General features: G+C 41.5%; 2 protein-coding genes across 3 annotated transcripts in view; one reads left to right on the forward strand and one right to left on the reverse strand.

The window, feature by feature from the left end:
• The first annotated feature begins 677 nt into the window (after positions 1-677).
• On the forward strand, positions 678-8,977 carry dio2 (iodothyronine deiodinase 2). The gene is made up of 2 exons (XM_058077792.1): positions 678-1,209; positions 5,622-8,977. The coding sequence occupies exons 1-2, from the start codon at positions 982-984 to the stop codon at positions 6,210-6,212; spliced, it is 819 nt and encodes a 272-aa protein (XP_057933775.1). The 5' UTR covers positions 678-981; the 3' UTR covers positions 6,213-8,977.
• Positions 2,961-16,134, reverse strand: part of nrxn3a (neurexin 3a) — a 134,304-nt gene continuing 121,130 nt past the window's right edge. For both annotated transcript variants that reach the window (XM_058077788.1, XM_058077787.1), the window contains exon 23: positions 2,961-3,316. In XM_058077788.1, coding sequence (XP_057933771.1) covers positions 3,171-3,316 — 146 coding nt within the window. In that variant the 3' untranslated portion in view covers positions 2,961-3,170. The remainder of the gene's footprint in view (positions 3,317-16,134) is intronic.

The raw sequence follows: 16,134 nt of genomic DNA on the forward strand, positions 1-16,134 counted from the left end.
GATTTTTTTGTAAAAAAAAAAAAATTATCAAAAAAATGTAAAAATCAATTAAAAAAATATCAAATTATGTAATTTGCCAGAGATTTTTTTTGGTTAAAAATTATTTTAAAAATTACATTTTCTTAGGGGGGCTGAAGTCCTCCTAAAATAGGACTAATGGCGCCACTGTTGGAGCCTATCCCAGCTGGCTTCGGGCGAGATTATGAATGCTTATAAATGACATAAAAGACGCCAATATCAGTATCGCCCAGAGATTTTTTAGTAAAAAAAAAATCAATAACATAAAAAAATGAATAAAAATATCAAATTATTTAATTTGTCAGATTTTTTTTATTATTAATTTGTTTTTAAAGTTAAAAAATAAAAACAAAATTACATTTAATTAGGGGGGGCTGAAGTCTCCCTAAAATAGGCCTAATGGCGCCACTGTTGGAGCCTATCCCAGCTGGCTTCGGCTGAGATTATAAATGCAGAGATTTTTTTAGTAAAAAAAATATATATATAAATTTTTTTGAAAAAATCAAATTATCAAAATATCAAAATTATAAAATATCAAATTATTTAATTTATTATATCAATAAATTAAATATATATTATTTAATTTATAATATATAAAATTATCTAATTTAATTAATTTATTTATTTGTAAAAAAATATATATTAAAAAAAACCATTTATTTAGGGGGGCTGAAGTCCCCTAGAGTAGGCCTAATGACGCCACTGCTGGAGCCTATCCCAGCTGGCTTCGGGCGAGATTATAATGCTTATATTAAATGACATAAAAGACTCGATGATCGGTATCGGCCACTATCGCCTCTCGGTATCGGATCGGCCCCACAACGTGCAGTATCGCCCACCCCAGTGTTTGGAAGTGACATCAGTACACACCCCCCCGTCCTGCGCACCAAGGGGGGGGGGGGTGGAGGGTGCGTGCAGAAAGCATGCGTGCGTGGACCGAGCCGCTCGGCACAGAGAGACGCCATGGGGATGGCCGGCGACGACCTGCTGGTGACACTCCAGATCTTACCCGCGTTCTTTTCCAACTGTCTCTTCCTGGCGCTATACGACTCCACGGTGCTGCTCAAGCGCATCGTGTCGCTGCTGAGCCGCTCCGGGGCGGCCGGCTCCTCGGGCGAGTGGCGCCGCATGCTGACGACGGCGGGGCTTCGCTCCATCTGGAATAGCTTCCTGCTGGACGCCTACAAACAGGTAACCGGAAGGGGTGCGACTCGGCGAAGGCGCCATTTCTCAGCTCGGTTAAAATGCGAAGGGAAGTTTGATGGAGTTACTTTTGTGACGTAAGCACTCTAACAACGTCTCGGAACGACTGATCGTTCACCTTCGGGGCCGTTTCCCTGATTATTAAAGGTGGCCGATACTGCCGCTAAAGCTTGGTATCGGTCTCATACCAAGTCGATACACTACCTGTATTGTCGATACCAATACGCCTAAAAATGATCAAGCTTATTGGATGATTTTGTGATTTTCCTATGAATTTATTGATCATGATGTCATTACAATATCGAACCATTTTTTACAACATGGAATCGAACATTTCCTTATGATTCCTAACAACGGTGAACCAAATAGTCCGAGGAGGAAAAAGAGGAGGATCTACTCTTGGCTCATCTCAAGTCCGTTTCTGTTCCTCGGACTCGGCCTGCAGGACCCGGGTTGGATTTTTTGGGGTAGAACTGCTCTATGTTGTCTTGCATGACAGTTGGCAGGCAGCAGCGCCCTGCAGGCTTGGGGGGGGGGGGGGGGGGGGGGCTCCGCTTTTCATGACACGCAATTTAAAGTCAACAGTAACATGATGTTCTCCAAATGTAAATATTGAACTGACGCCATCATCCCGCCTCCACTAATATTTAGTAACTGTCCGGGCAAGCAGATGAAGATGCAATCACCAGTCTGGGGGGTTTGATGCCAAACTTGAGGAAACACTCAGAGAAATTAAGAAAACAATTCTGGTAATCAGTAAGACTTCACAAACACTTCTGGAATCACTCAATTCTCTGGAAAAAAAAATGATGGAATCATCCTAAAACTCCTGCTTCCCATTAAATCTGTTTGTCAGCCTCCGGTTACGCAGGAGCCATCCCACTTTGGGGGGGCCGTTGTACCGAGTGGACTGACTTGCGTCAGGCTCCACCCTCATCAGGCTCCACCCTCATCAGGCTCCACCCTCAGACACGCCGCTACTTACCTCTTACTAACTTCTTACCAAGTTCTTACGAACCTCTTACTAACTTCTTACAAACTTCTTTTGACCAACTTCTTACTAACTTCTTACTAAGTTCTGACCAACTTTTTACTAACTTCTTACAAACCTCTTACAAACTTCATAATAACTTCTTACTAACTTCTTACAAACTTCCTACTAACTTTTTACAAACTTCCTACTAACTTATCACCAACTTCTTATAAAATTCTTACAAACGTCTTACTAACTTCATACTGACTTCTTACTAATTTCTTACAAACTTCTTACTAACGTCATACTAACTTTTTACTAACTTTTTACTAACTTTTTACAAACTTCTTACTAACTTCATACTAACTTCTTACAAATTTCTTACAAGCTTCGTACTAACGTTTTACTAACTTCTTACTAGCTTCTTACGAACGTCTTACTAACTTCATATTAACTTCTCACAAACTTCATACTAACGTCTTACAAATTTCTTACAAGCTTCTTACTAGCTTCATACTAACTTCTTATTAACTTCATACTAGCATCTTACTAACTCCATACTAACTTCTTACAAATTTCTTACTAACTTCTTACTAGCTTCATACTAACTTCTTATTAACTTCATACTAACTTCTTACAAACTTCATACTAACTTCTTACAAACGTCTTACTAACTTCTTACTAACTTCTTACTAACTTCTTACTAACTTCATACTAACTTCAGACTAACTTCTTACTGAGTTCTTCCTTTTTTTAGTTCTTACGAAGTTCTTACTAACTTCATACTAACTTCATACTAACTTCATACTAACGTCATACTAACTTCAGACTAACTTCTTACAAAGTTCTTCCTTTTTTTTAGTTCTTACTAAGTTCTTACTAACTTCATACTAACTTCTTACTAGCTTCTTACAAACTTCTTACTAACTTCATACTAACTTCATACTAAATTCTTACAAACGTCTTAAAGGGATAGTTAGGATTTTCTGACATTAAAGCCATAAGCACCTAAACAGAAAAAAACAAGTTGACAGTAGGTCAAGGAAACACAGTGGAGGTCAGTGGAAGACTGGATGAATTCATGTTGAGGGAGATTCCGCTGAGATTCATGAAGACGACTGCCTGAAGACAAAACGTGCACATTTCCACAGTCATTGCTGATATGGGCATGCCTTAGCTCATATGCATGTCAGGTAACGGCACCGGGGAGATGGCTGTTATTACATCGTCATTGAATGCACACGTTTACGTTGACATTTTGGACATGTTTGAGGTTTGGAAATAATACGAGATAATACTGGACAATCTTTTTAAGATGATAATGCATTTGGTCATAGAGCAAAAACTGTGGAAACATTCCTTGAAGTAAGACACGCCCATAAGGTCCATGTCATGGCCTGCGAATAGGACGCATCTCAATCCGAAAAGGAAATCTGGCGTGGAAGTTGAAGTTGAAACGGTCCATGACCGGCTTGATCTGGCAACAGCCGTCAGAGATGATTGGATTTCATATTTTTCCCCTGCGTTTGATCAGAAGGAGTAACTCTTAATGACTACCACGTTTTTGTTATTCTTATTTTCTTTTATTTCTTAAACCAAATATCCATTATTCAATGTCACAGCACGTACTGCGACATTCACTACGTTTACATAAATACTCTTATTTTACACATACTGTGTCAGTATTGGCATTACTGGCCCTCACTCTAAAAAATATATTAAAATATTAAAAATGTAGTTTTGGGGTTGAATATGGGCTATTGTTCATAATAACTTCTTACAAACTTCTTACAAACTTCTTACTTACCTTTTACAAACTTCTTACTAGTTTCTTACAAACTTTTTACTAACGTCTTACTAACTTCCTACTAACTTCTTACTAACTTCTTACTAACTTCATACTAACTTCTCACTAACTTCTTACTTACCTTTTACAAACTTCTTACTAGTTTCTTACAAACTTCATACTAACTTCTTACTTACCTTTTACAAACTTCTTACTAGTTTCTTACAAACTTTTTACTAACGTCTTACTAACTTCCTACTAACTTCTTACTAACTTTTTACAAAATTCTTACAAACGTCTTACTAACCTCATACTACTTTCTTACAAATTTCTTACTAACTTCTTACTACGTTCTTACTAACTTCTTACTAACGTCTTACTAATGTCTTACAAACTTCTTACTAACTTCTTAAAAACTTCTTACTAACTTCATACTAACTTCTTACAAACTTCTTACTAACTTCTTACTACGTTCTTACTCACTTCTTCCTAACGTCTTACAAACTTCATACTAACTTCTTACAAACTTCTTACAAACTTCTTACTACGTTCTTACTAACTTCTTACTAACGTCTTACAAACTTCTTATGAACTTCATACTAACTTCTTACTAACTTCTTAAAAACTTCTTACTAACTTCATACTAACTTCTTACAAACTTCTTACTAACTTCTTACTACGTTCTTACTAACTTCTTCCTAACGTCTTACAAACTTCCTACTAACTTCTTACTAACTTCTTCTAAACTTCCTACTAACTTCTTACTAACTTTTTACAAAATTCTTACAAACGTCTTACTAACTTCATACTACTTTCTTACAAACTTCTTACCAACTTCTTACTACGTTCTTACTAACTTCTTACTAACGTCTTACAAACTTCATACTAACTTCTTACTACGTTCTTACTAACTTCTTCCTAACGTCTTACAAACTTCCTACTAACTTCTTACTAACATTTTACAACCTTCTTACTAGCGTCTTACTACGTTCTTACTAACTTCTTACTAATGTCTTACTACGTTCTTACTAACTTCTTACTAACGTCTTACAAACTTCATACTAACTTCTTACAAACTTCATACTAACTTCTTACAAACTTCTTACTAACTTCATACTAACTTCAGACTAACTTCTTACTAACTTCATACTAACTTCATACTAACTTCTTACAAACTTCATACTAACTTCTTACAAACTTCATACTAACTTCTTACAAACTTCTTACTAACTTCATACTAACTTCAGACTAACTTCTTACTAACGTCTTACTAACTCCTTACAAACTTCTTACTAAGGGGTCAGCAAAGTTACTGTAATGCTCGGTGACACACAAGCACCAGACTTGATCGCCAGAAGAACAGGCTTTTATTGCAGGTTTGAATGATCCCAAATAAAAAGGACGTGATGCCAAACCCAAACACATCCCATAATTGGATCAGAGCATGTGCAATTCCAGTCTGGTTCATTTTCCGGGTTAGGATTTTTAACAACCGCAAAACGAATCCTGTTTTGGAATTGTAAATCTGCCAAAGTTGTTGACATGTTTTAGACTAGTTGGTACATTCCGGTTAATGGAGGACTACTGTGTCAACGTAGCGACTGAAACTCCATCAGCCAATGGTTCTTTTTCCATCCTTAGGTGAAACTCGGCTGCGAGGCCCCCAACTCCAAAGTGGTCAAGGTGCCAGATTGTCCCCACTGGCTTCACACCGTGAGCACTTTACCGAATGAGCACCCGGATGCTTCGCTCCGAAACTGGGACGAATGCCGCCTCCTGGATTTTGAGTCATCGGATCGCCCCCTGGTGATGAACTTCGGTTCGGCCACCTGACCCCCCTTTGTCAGCCACCTGCCAGCTTTCCGGCGGTTGGTGGAAGACTTCAGCGATGTCGCTGATTTCCTCTTGGTGTACATTGACGAGGCTCATCCGGCTGACGGCTGGGTGGCCCCCCACATGGGCTCCTGCTCGTTCAGCGTGCGGAAGCATCGGAGTTTAGAGGAGAGGCTCGGAGCGGCGCGCAAGCTCATGGATCACTTTTCCCTGCCGCCGCAGTTACAGCTGGTGGCCGACTGCATGGACAACAACGCTAACGTGGCTTACGGGGTGTCCAATGAACGGGTGTGCATCGTACAACACAGAAAGGTTAGCTACCTCGGTGGCAAGGGGCCTTTCTTCTACAATTTGAAGGATGTGCGACAATGGCTGGAGGAAATCTACGGTAAACGGTAGACGGATGAAGAAATAACCATTTTATGCATTTCGGACTTTAGAAGTTGATAACGGACTGAATTAACTTCCCTGTCGCCCATTTCATGCTGCTAAGACATTCTTTTGGAAATTTAAGGCTTTTGCTTTTTAAATATGTTTTGTGCACTGTAAGCCAGTATTTTTAATATTTTTTTTTTTGCCCTTTCTTGTCCAATGGAACCGGTTTAAGCTAACCCTGTTTATCGTCACCCAACTCTTCAAGTCCTCCTTCTTATTACTTCTTATGACTCAAAAGTGCCGAAAAAATGTCGACATTCACTCTTGACCGCTTTTCCGGCCATCCATATTCTATACTCACGTGGGTCGCGGGGGTACGCTGGTGCCTTGCCCAGCTGACTTCGAGGAGCAAGAGGAGTTGTGCACCCTGGACATAAAATGTCATACCCAAAAAGGTCATTTCCAGCACTGTTTATGTTGACATGGTATCGCTAACAGATTCATAAAAATGAATGAAGATGGGTGGGGGGGGGGGGGGTGAAAAGGAGCTTCAAACGTAGGACCAAAGGTCTTTTCTTCTTCGGTGGTAGACTTCTTACCCCAGGCCCACCTTAGCTTTAGCTACCAAGGCTCAACGGCACAACGGAAAGAATCCATTTGGGGTCGAACTTTTATTCCGGACGCCGGAGCACTCTCTGGTCAAGCTTTCTTGGCTTTCTGCAGCCATAGCGGAGCTCGTTGTCGGAGTCCGGTAGACGCAATCTGGACCGGATCAGGACTTTCAACTACTAATTTAAATTTTGCACAAATGGGGCGGAAAACAGCGTCAACTACCATTGGTTCAAAATCTGCCTATTCTCATGAAGTCTCTGGGGAAAGCCAAGTGAAAATGTGCAAGCAGTGACTATTTTATGTCAGCCAGTCCGAGGGATGTCGATATAAATGGGTTCCACTGCGTAAATACGCCCAATCATGAAAGACAAAGTGCTTTATATATCACCGCTCTACGTTAGAAGTCATTAACGGACTGAAGTAACGGACAGTGTCCACCACTTCTTGATTACCAAAATTTGAAAAAAGCCTCTCTTCTGAGCTGGTAATGGTAATGGTAATGGTAATGGTTTAATTTCATTTGAACATGCATCAGATTCCAATTGAGTGCATCCCATAATCAGTTCCCAGTTCCACATGTCCAAAAGGAGTAGGAAGAAGCAAAGCTTATTAAATCCTACCCCTCCATCTGGTACTTTTACAATCACTAACTGTTACTTTTGTTTACTTCCTGCTTTCCTAATATAGTAAAAAAAAAAAATTTAAGTTTTTAAAAATTTTTGAATATTTTTTTTGTCACGAACTGAAGTACTCGGTGATATGAGCATCCAATGCCATAATGGGTACCATAGTAAGTGTCAATATAGTGATATATATAGCACATCATGACTGGTTCAAGACTCTTCATCCTTGTATTTAGCAAACATCAACTGCTTGTATTGTTTCTTGAATAAGCTCATCGTTGTGCATTGTTTGATTTCCTTACTCAATCCATTCCATAGTTTGATTCCACATACTGAAATGCTATGGCTAGCATAACGTAGTCCTAGCATAGAAGTGTTTCAAATGTACTTCTTCCCTGAGATCATATTTCTCCTCTCTTGTAGAGAAGTATTGGAAGACATTTTTAGCTAATTGCTTATTTTTAGCCTTATGTATTATTTTAGCTGTTTGAAGATGAACTATATCAGCAAGTTGAAGTAGTTGTGATTTTAGCAATAAGGAGTTAGTATGTTCTCTGTAGCTGCAAATGCAAACGACGTGAACTCCAAAATATGTCGACCAAGCAGTCCAAGTCATTGTTGGACTTGGACGTGTTTTCCTTGCATCACACTTCACAAATCAGTCAAGTTTTGGATTATTTCCCGAGTCAATTCATTGTTTTGATTATTGCATTCATCGGATATGCCGCAAATGGACCGAATCAATGTGATCAAAAAATCCCAGCTCGTGTACGCCGCCGTTGATTTGAGGTACAATCGGCCACAGTCAGCTGGGATAGGCTCCAGCGTTCCCATAAGCAGTAGTCTATTTCAGACTATTTACGGTACAGTTTTCAGTCTATTGAGATGGAAAAGGAGCTTTCTATTTTTTCCCAACATTTTTATTGATGAACTGATTTTCTCCTCTTAAACTGTTTTCACTTTCAAGGTGTCAGAAAAGGAAATCCCTACGACGTCGACAGGGTTTTGTCTAATGACATTCGAGCCCCTTCCTGTGATGTGTGGACTCAAACAGTGGAACCCATTTCAGTAGACCTCGTATGCATGCAACACGTCACATGACACGCGGCGGTGAGAGTTTTGGCGAAGGCGTTTGGTGGGAACTTTATGGCCTAGAATGTTGTAGCACTAGCATGTTTGCCCCATAGGTTGCCTTAGCCAGCGTCCACTCGGTCGGGGTAAAACCGGGCTTTGTTTCACAGTCACAGTCCTTGTGTAAAAAATATTTGCAGTAGGTTTTTTTCTATTCACTGTGGATGTTTGGGAGTGGTAAGGGAATCGGACACAGATGCTTGTTCTTGCTCACAGTGACAAAGGTGTACTGATGAAGACCTGTGATGAAAGAGTCTGTGACTCAGTCTCTGGTTGGATCCCAAAACCACACCTGATCAACTTGAGCAAGACCAAGCGCATCTCTTTCTTTTTGTCTTTGATCTATATTTAGTCGCCCGTTTTCAATCTTTGTTATTTTGTTTTATGTGGAGGAAATAATAAAGTAGGATTAAAGATGTCTGAGTCTATGCTGCTGGGTTTTATTTTCCATTTCATGCAAAACAAAAGGATACTATTAGAAACCTGTAGAACCTGCCGGACACGTTATGAGACATCTCCAGAGGCTTCAGGATAAATACAACGATGCAGGAGGCAGACCGGACCGGACCACGCAAGGTTTTATCTCATGTCCAGCTCTGTGTGTGATCAGGCTTTGTTTTTAGCTCCCAAGTCCCTCCTTTATTGCGGCCACTTGGTTCCAGATCCAACATGAAAAATGCTAATTAACCCTTTCTAACCCTAACCCCTAACAACCCTAGACCCCTACCCCAAACCCTCCAACCCTAACCCTCTCTAAACCTAACTCGCTAATCCCAAACCTAACCCCGAACACCCCAAACCCTAACCCTTATCCCCAACCCTAACCTAACCCCAAATCTACCCCTCTAACCCTAACCCTTGAACACTAACCCCCCAACCATAACCCCCAACCCTAACCCTCTCTAACCCTAACTCTCTAATCCTAACCCAGAACCCTCTAAACCCAAAACTTGACCCTTATCCCCAACCCTAACCTAACCCCAAATCTACCCCCCTAATCCCTACCCCTCTAACAATAACCCTCTAACAATAACCCCCAACCCTAACCCTCTCTAATTCTAACCCAGAATCCTCTAAACCCAAACACTGACCCTTATCCCAACCCTAACCTAACCCCAAATCTACCCCTCTAACCCTAACCCTCGAACACTAATCCCCCCAACCCCAACCCTAACCCTCTCTAACCCTAACTCTCTAATCTTAATCCTAACCCAGAACCCTCTAAACCCAAACCTTGACCCTTATCCCCAACCCTAACCTAACCCCGCATCTACCCCCCTAACCCCCACCTCTCTAATCCTAACCCTCAAACACTAACCTCCCAACCATAACCCCCAACCTTAACCCTCTCTAACCCTAACTCTCTAATCCTAATCCCAAACCCTCTAAACCCTAACCCTTATCCCCAACCCTAACCTAACCCCAAATCTACCCCTCAAACCCTAAACCTCGAACACTAACCCCCCAACCATATGATGGTACATATTTCATAAACCATGAATGTTCCAAGAAACAACAATATTACAAACAACAACAACATTTGGTGTTTACATGGCAGCTTGTTAGGTTCATGAATGCACTCAGCCAGGAACTTGGGTGTTCGTGGTAAGCGGGACAAAAGACGGCCTGGAAAGGAAAGGACTAATTAGCTACACGGGTTGAAGACCCAGCGACACAAAGACGTCCAAAGAAGCAAAGAAGACCTGAACAAAATCACAACAGAAGCCTCTTGTTTATCCTCTGGTGATCATGTATGCCGTATGTGCTAATATACCATTAGCATAGCACCCATTTACAGTAAGCCCTCATTTATCGGGATTATTGGCTTCAAGATCCCAGTGATAAGTGAAGTTTTGCAAAATATTGTATTGTAACATTATTGAAGCCCTTTTGACCCTCACACTTGGATTATCCAATACAGTGGACATAATAAAAGAAAATAAATAAGACATAAATAAGACTTATGATCGTGGGTCCCCAAGGGAGAAACGTCAGAGACGTCAAAGTTGAGTTTTAGTTTTTTGTGGGTGCTGGCTTTTTGTTAGGGATTTTTATTTGGGATTATTGTGCCTTTTGTGCTATAATTCAAACTGCAATAAAAGCCTGTTTTACTGGCAATCAAGTGCGGTGTCTTGCCAAGCATTACGGTAACATTACTGACATCTAGTGACCTACAGTATGATTGATAATTCTTCATTTAGCCCAAAATATGTTTCATTTCTTTAAATATGTTTAAATGTTTTCACTAATAATAGACCTTGGTTCGATTGGTTCTTATTGGTTGGTGCTTCCTATTGGTTCCTATTGGTTGGTGCTTCCTATTGGTTCCTATTGGTTGGTGCTTCCCATTGGTTCCTATTTGTTCCTATTGGTTCGTGGTTCCTATTGGTTCCTATTGGTTGGTGCTTCCTATTGGTTGGTGCTTCCTATTGGTTCCTATTGGTTGGTGCTTCCTATTGGTTCCTATCTGTTCCTATTGGTTGGTGGTTCCTATTGGTTGCTATTGGTTGGTGCTTCCTATTGGTTCCTATTAGTTAGTGGTTCCTATTGGTTCCTATTAGTTGGTGCTTCCTATTGGTTCCTATTGGTTGGTGCTTCCTATTGGTTCCTATTGGTTGGTGGTTCCTATTGGTTCCAATTAGTTCTTATTGGTTCCTATTGGTTGGTGCTTCCTATTGGTTCCTATTGGTTCCTATTGGTTGGTGCTTCCTATTGGTTCCTATTAGTTAGTGGTTCCTATTGGTTCCCATTAGTTGGTGCTTCCTATTGGTTCCTATTTGTTCCTATTGGTTGGTGCTTCCTATTGGTTCCTATTGGTTTCTATTGGTTGGTGCTTCCTATTGGTTGGTGCTTCCTATTGGTTCCTATTGGTTGATGCTTCCTATTGGTTCCTATTTGTTAATATTGGTTGGTGGTTCCTATTGGTTCCTATTGGTTGGTGCTTCCTATTGGTTCCTATTGGTTTCTATTGGTTCTTATTGGTTCCTATTGGTTCCTATTGGTTGGTGCTTCCTATTGGTTCCTATTGGTTCCTCTTGGTTGGTGCTTCCTATTGGTTCCTATTAGTTAGTGGTCCCTATTGGTTCCTATTAGTTGGTGCTTCCTATTGGTTCCTATTGGTTCCTATTGGTTGGTGCTTCCTATTGCTTCCTATTGGTTGGTGGTTCCTATTGGTTCCAATTAGTTCTTATTGGTTCCTATTGGTTGGTGCTTCCTATTGGTTCCTATTGGTTCCTATTGGTTGGTGCTTCCTATTGGTTCCTATTAGTTAGTGGTTCCTATTGGTTCCTATTAGTTGGTGCTTCCTATTGGTTCCTATTTGTTCCTATTGGTTGGTGCTTCCTATTTGTTCCTATTTGTTCCTATTGGTTGGTGCTTCCTATTGGTTCCTATTGGTTCCTATTTGTTCCTATTGGTTGGTGCTTCCTATTGGTTCCTATTAGTTAGTGGTTCCTATTGGTTCCTATTAGTTGGTGCTTCCTATTGGTTCCTATTGGTTCCTATTTGTTCCTATTGGTTGGTGCTTCCTATTGGTTCCTATTAGTTAGTGGTTCCTATTGGTTCCTATTAGTTGGTGCTTCCTATTGGTTCCTATTGGTTCCTATTGGTTGGTGGTTCCTATTGGTTCCAATTAGTTCTTATTGGTTCCTATTGGTTGGTGCTTCCTATTGGTTCCTATTGGTTGGTGCTTCCTATTGGTTCCTATTGGTTGGTGCTTCCTATTGGTTCCTATTGGTTGGTGCTTCCTATTGGTTCCTATTGATTCCTATTGGTTCCTATTTGTTGGTGCTTCCCATTGGTTGGTGGTTCCTATTGGTTCCAATTAGTTCTTATTGGTTCCTATTGGTTGGTGGTTCCTATTGGTTCCTATTGGTTGGTGGTTCCTATTGGTTCCTATTGGTTGGTGGTTCCTATTGGTTCCCATTGGTTGGTGGTTCCTATTTCATGTGTACTTTGCTGATGCCGATATTTGACATGCCCACTTAGATTTTGTTCATCTTGCCTTCTGTCACCAAATAGAGGTACTTCTGTTTCACACCTACCAGGTTTCATTGTTATCATTATCATTGTTATCATTGGTATCTGCGTGTTTTAGCCTTTTTCTTTGAGGTGGAAAAAGTCACCAATGAAATCTATTGGATTTCATCGTGGTCCCATTTAGATGTCCTTGAAAACAAACCAAAAACAACAACATTGGATGATTAGTTGGAGATGGACAAAATCTACCGAATCAGATTGGACTACGACAAGACAGCCATAGAAACAAGTTTTTGGGAGAGCACCTCCCACACGAACCCCCTCCCCTGTGTACAGTATGATGTCATGTGGACATTAAATCCTTTTGTGTTTTTGGATGGCGGCATTGTTCTGCAGGGGGGGGGGGGTCCAAAGCTTGCTGTGGGAAATATCAGAGAAAGCTACAGGGGGTTAATTGGAAGGAAGAGCTTGCATGAACCGTCCTAACTTGAGATACTTTTTTGGAGGAACTGAGCAGGCTATGCTGTAAGACTCCCTGGTGGAGGTGTCCGAGGTGTCCACTCACGAGCACGACACACAACGAGAATATTCATCCATTAACGCCGAAGGCTGTGGACATATTTGGAGTTCCAACTACAGTGGGGTGACTCTCTTCCAGCTTCCTGTGAAAGACCGTGCCAGACTGCTGGAGAGAAGGCTCTGGCCCCTGGCCATGGAACAGTAGAGCACCGTTTCACAATGTGGGAGTGCTGGATGGTCTGCTTGTGCATTGTGCACTTGAAAAAGGCAAATAATTGGGTCAGCCAGAAGACTCCGTGTGGCTACAGAATGCTGGCTGCTTCTGCAAATCGTACCGAGAGCTGAGTTGAAATTCTCAGCAGACAATCAACAACACTCCCAGTGTCCCCACGTCGGCAGCATCATTCCCTGCAAGAAAAAGTTGCGTGACCATGTGACCACCGTCCTGGGACTCACAATACCGGGGGCGGATCCATCGGCACCAAGGCTAATATCAGCATTGGATGAATACAAGTGTGATTTTTTTTGGGAGAACATGTAAGCGTGTAACCAGAATTGCAATCTCAATTCCAAAGCAAAGAATAGTGCCTTGCATCTTTTCCAGAATGGCTAACATCAACATCATGAAATAGTTTTCCGCTCATGTATTTGAGTCCATGCAGGGAAAGGAAAAGGTCGAGAGATTTTTGCTCCAGTCCAAACCAGACGTTTACATACACTGCGTCAAAACACACCTTCAATTCATTTGCATTCATTCAACCACAGCAAACGTTCCTGTTTTAGGTCGGTGAGGCCTACCAATCCAACATGGAAAATGCTAATTAACCCTTTCCAACCCTAACCCCTAACAACCCTAAGCACCTACCCCAAACCCTCCAACCCTAACCCTCTCTAACCCTAACTCGCTAATCCTAACCTTGAACCCCCTAAACCCAAATCTTAACCCTTATACCCCAACCCTAACCTAACCCCAAATCTACCCCTCTAACCCTAACCCTCGAACTGGTAACGGAATCGGACACAGATGCTTGTTCCTGCTCACAGTGACAAAGGTGTACTGATGAAGACCTGTGATGAAAGAGTCTGTGACTCAGTCTCTGGTTGGATCCCAAACCACACCTGATCAACTTGAGCAAGACCAACTGTATCTCTTTCTTTTTATCTATATTTAGTCGCCCGTTTTCAATCTTTGTTATTTTGTTTTATGTGGAGGAAATAATAAAGTAGGATTAAAGATGTCTGAGTCTGTGCTGCTGGGTTTTATTTTCCATTTCATGCAAAACAAAAGGATACTATTAGAAACCTGTAGAACCTGCCGGACACGTTATGAGACATCTCCAGAGGCTTCAGGATAAATACAACGATGCCACAACGACAACGATGCAGAAGGCAGACCGGACCGGACCACGCAAGGTTTTATCTCATGTCCAGCTCTGTGTGTGATCAGGCTGCGTTTTTAGCTCCCAAGTCCCTCCTTTATTGCGGCCACTTGGTTCCAGATCCAACATGAAAAATGCTAATTAACCCTTTCTAACCCTAACCCCTAACAACCCTAGACCCCTACCCCAAACCCTCCAACCCTAACCTTTTCTAAACCTAACTCGCTAATCCTAAACCTAACCCCGAACACCCCAAACCCTTATCCCTAACCCTAACCTAACCCCAAATCGACCCCTCTAACCCTAACCCTCGAACACTAACCCCCCAACCATAACCCCCAACCCTAACCCTCTCTAACCCTAACTCTCTAATCCTAATCCTAACCCAGAACCCTCTAAACCCAAACCTTAACCCTTATACCCCAACCCTAACCTACCCCCCTAACCCTAACCCTCCAACACTAACCCCCCAACCATAACCCCCAACCCTAACCCTCTCTAACCCTAACTTTCTAATCCTAATCCTAACCCAGAACCCTCTGAACCCAAACCTTAACCCTTACACCCCAACCCTAACCTAACCCCATAACCCTAACCCTTGAACACTAATCCCCCCAACCATAGCCCTCTCTAACCCTAACTCTCGAATCCTAATCCTAACCCAGAACCCTCTAAACCCAAACCTTAACCCTTATACCCCAACCCTAACCTAACCCGCTAACCATAACCCTCGAACACTAACCCCCCAACCATAACCCCCAACCCTAACCCTCTCTAACCCTAACTTTCTAATCCTAATCCTAACCAAGAACCCTCTGAACCCAAACCTTAACCCTTACACCCAAACCCTAACCTAACCCCATAACCTTAACCCTTGAACACTAATCCCCCCAACCATAACCCTCTCTAACCCTAACTCTCTAATCCAATCCTAACCCAGAACCCTCAAGCCAAACCTTGACCCTCAACCCCAACCCTAACCCCAAATCTACCCCCCTAACCCCTAACCCTCTAGTCCTAACCCTTGAACACTGACCCCCAACCCACTGTGTCAAAACACACCTTCAATTCATTGACATTCATTCAAGCACAGCAAACGTTCCTGTTTTAGGTCAGTGAGGAATACCAAAGTTATTTCTATTTGGAAATGCTGCAATTATAAGAATATTTATATCAGTTGATATGAAGTTGTATTTCTTCCTTAGTGCAGTAATACTACAATGACCATTGGTACATTTGGAGGAAAAAAAGAAGCCGGAACTGGTGCACTTCATAAACGAGATGTCATCTTGAAGAAAGAACATGAAGTGGAAAATATTGAAGCCACATCTCAAGCCATCAGTCAGGAAATTAAAGCTTGGTCACAAATGGTTCTTCCGAGTGGACAAAGTGGACCCTGAACACACCGCCAAAATAGTCACAAAGTGGCTTAGGAACAAAAAGTCCATGTTTTGGAGTGGCCATCACAAAGCCTGGTCTCAGTCCAATACATTTTAAAAAAGACGAGAGTGAACCTGACTCTTAGCTACCACAGTTCCGGCAGGAGGAACGAGACAGAATTCCCAAAAATTTAGCAAGAAGCTTGTGGAAGGATACCAAAAAACCCTTCACCAAGGCCTCCGGTTTAAAAGCTATACTACCAAATGCGCCATACAGTCCGGTGTATAAGCCGCTACTTAAAAAAACAACAACCAAACTTTAAAC

This window comes from Doryrhamphus excisus, chromosome 7 (genome assembly GCF_030265055.1).
Source record: "Doryrhamphus excisus isolate RoL2022-K1 chromosome 7, RoL_Dexc_1.0, whole genome shotgun sequence".
NCBI lineage: Eukaryota > Metazoa > Chordata > Actinopteri > Syngnathiformes > Syngnathidae > Doryrhamphus > Doryrhamphus excisus.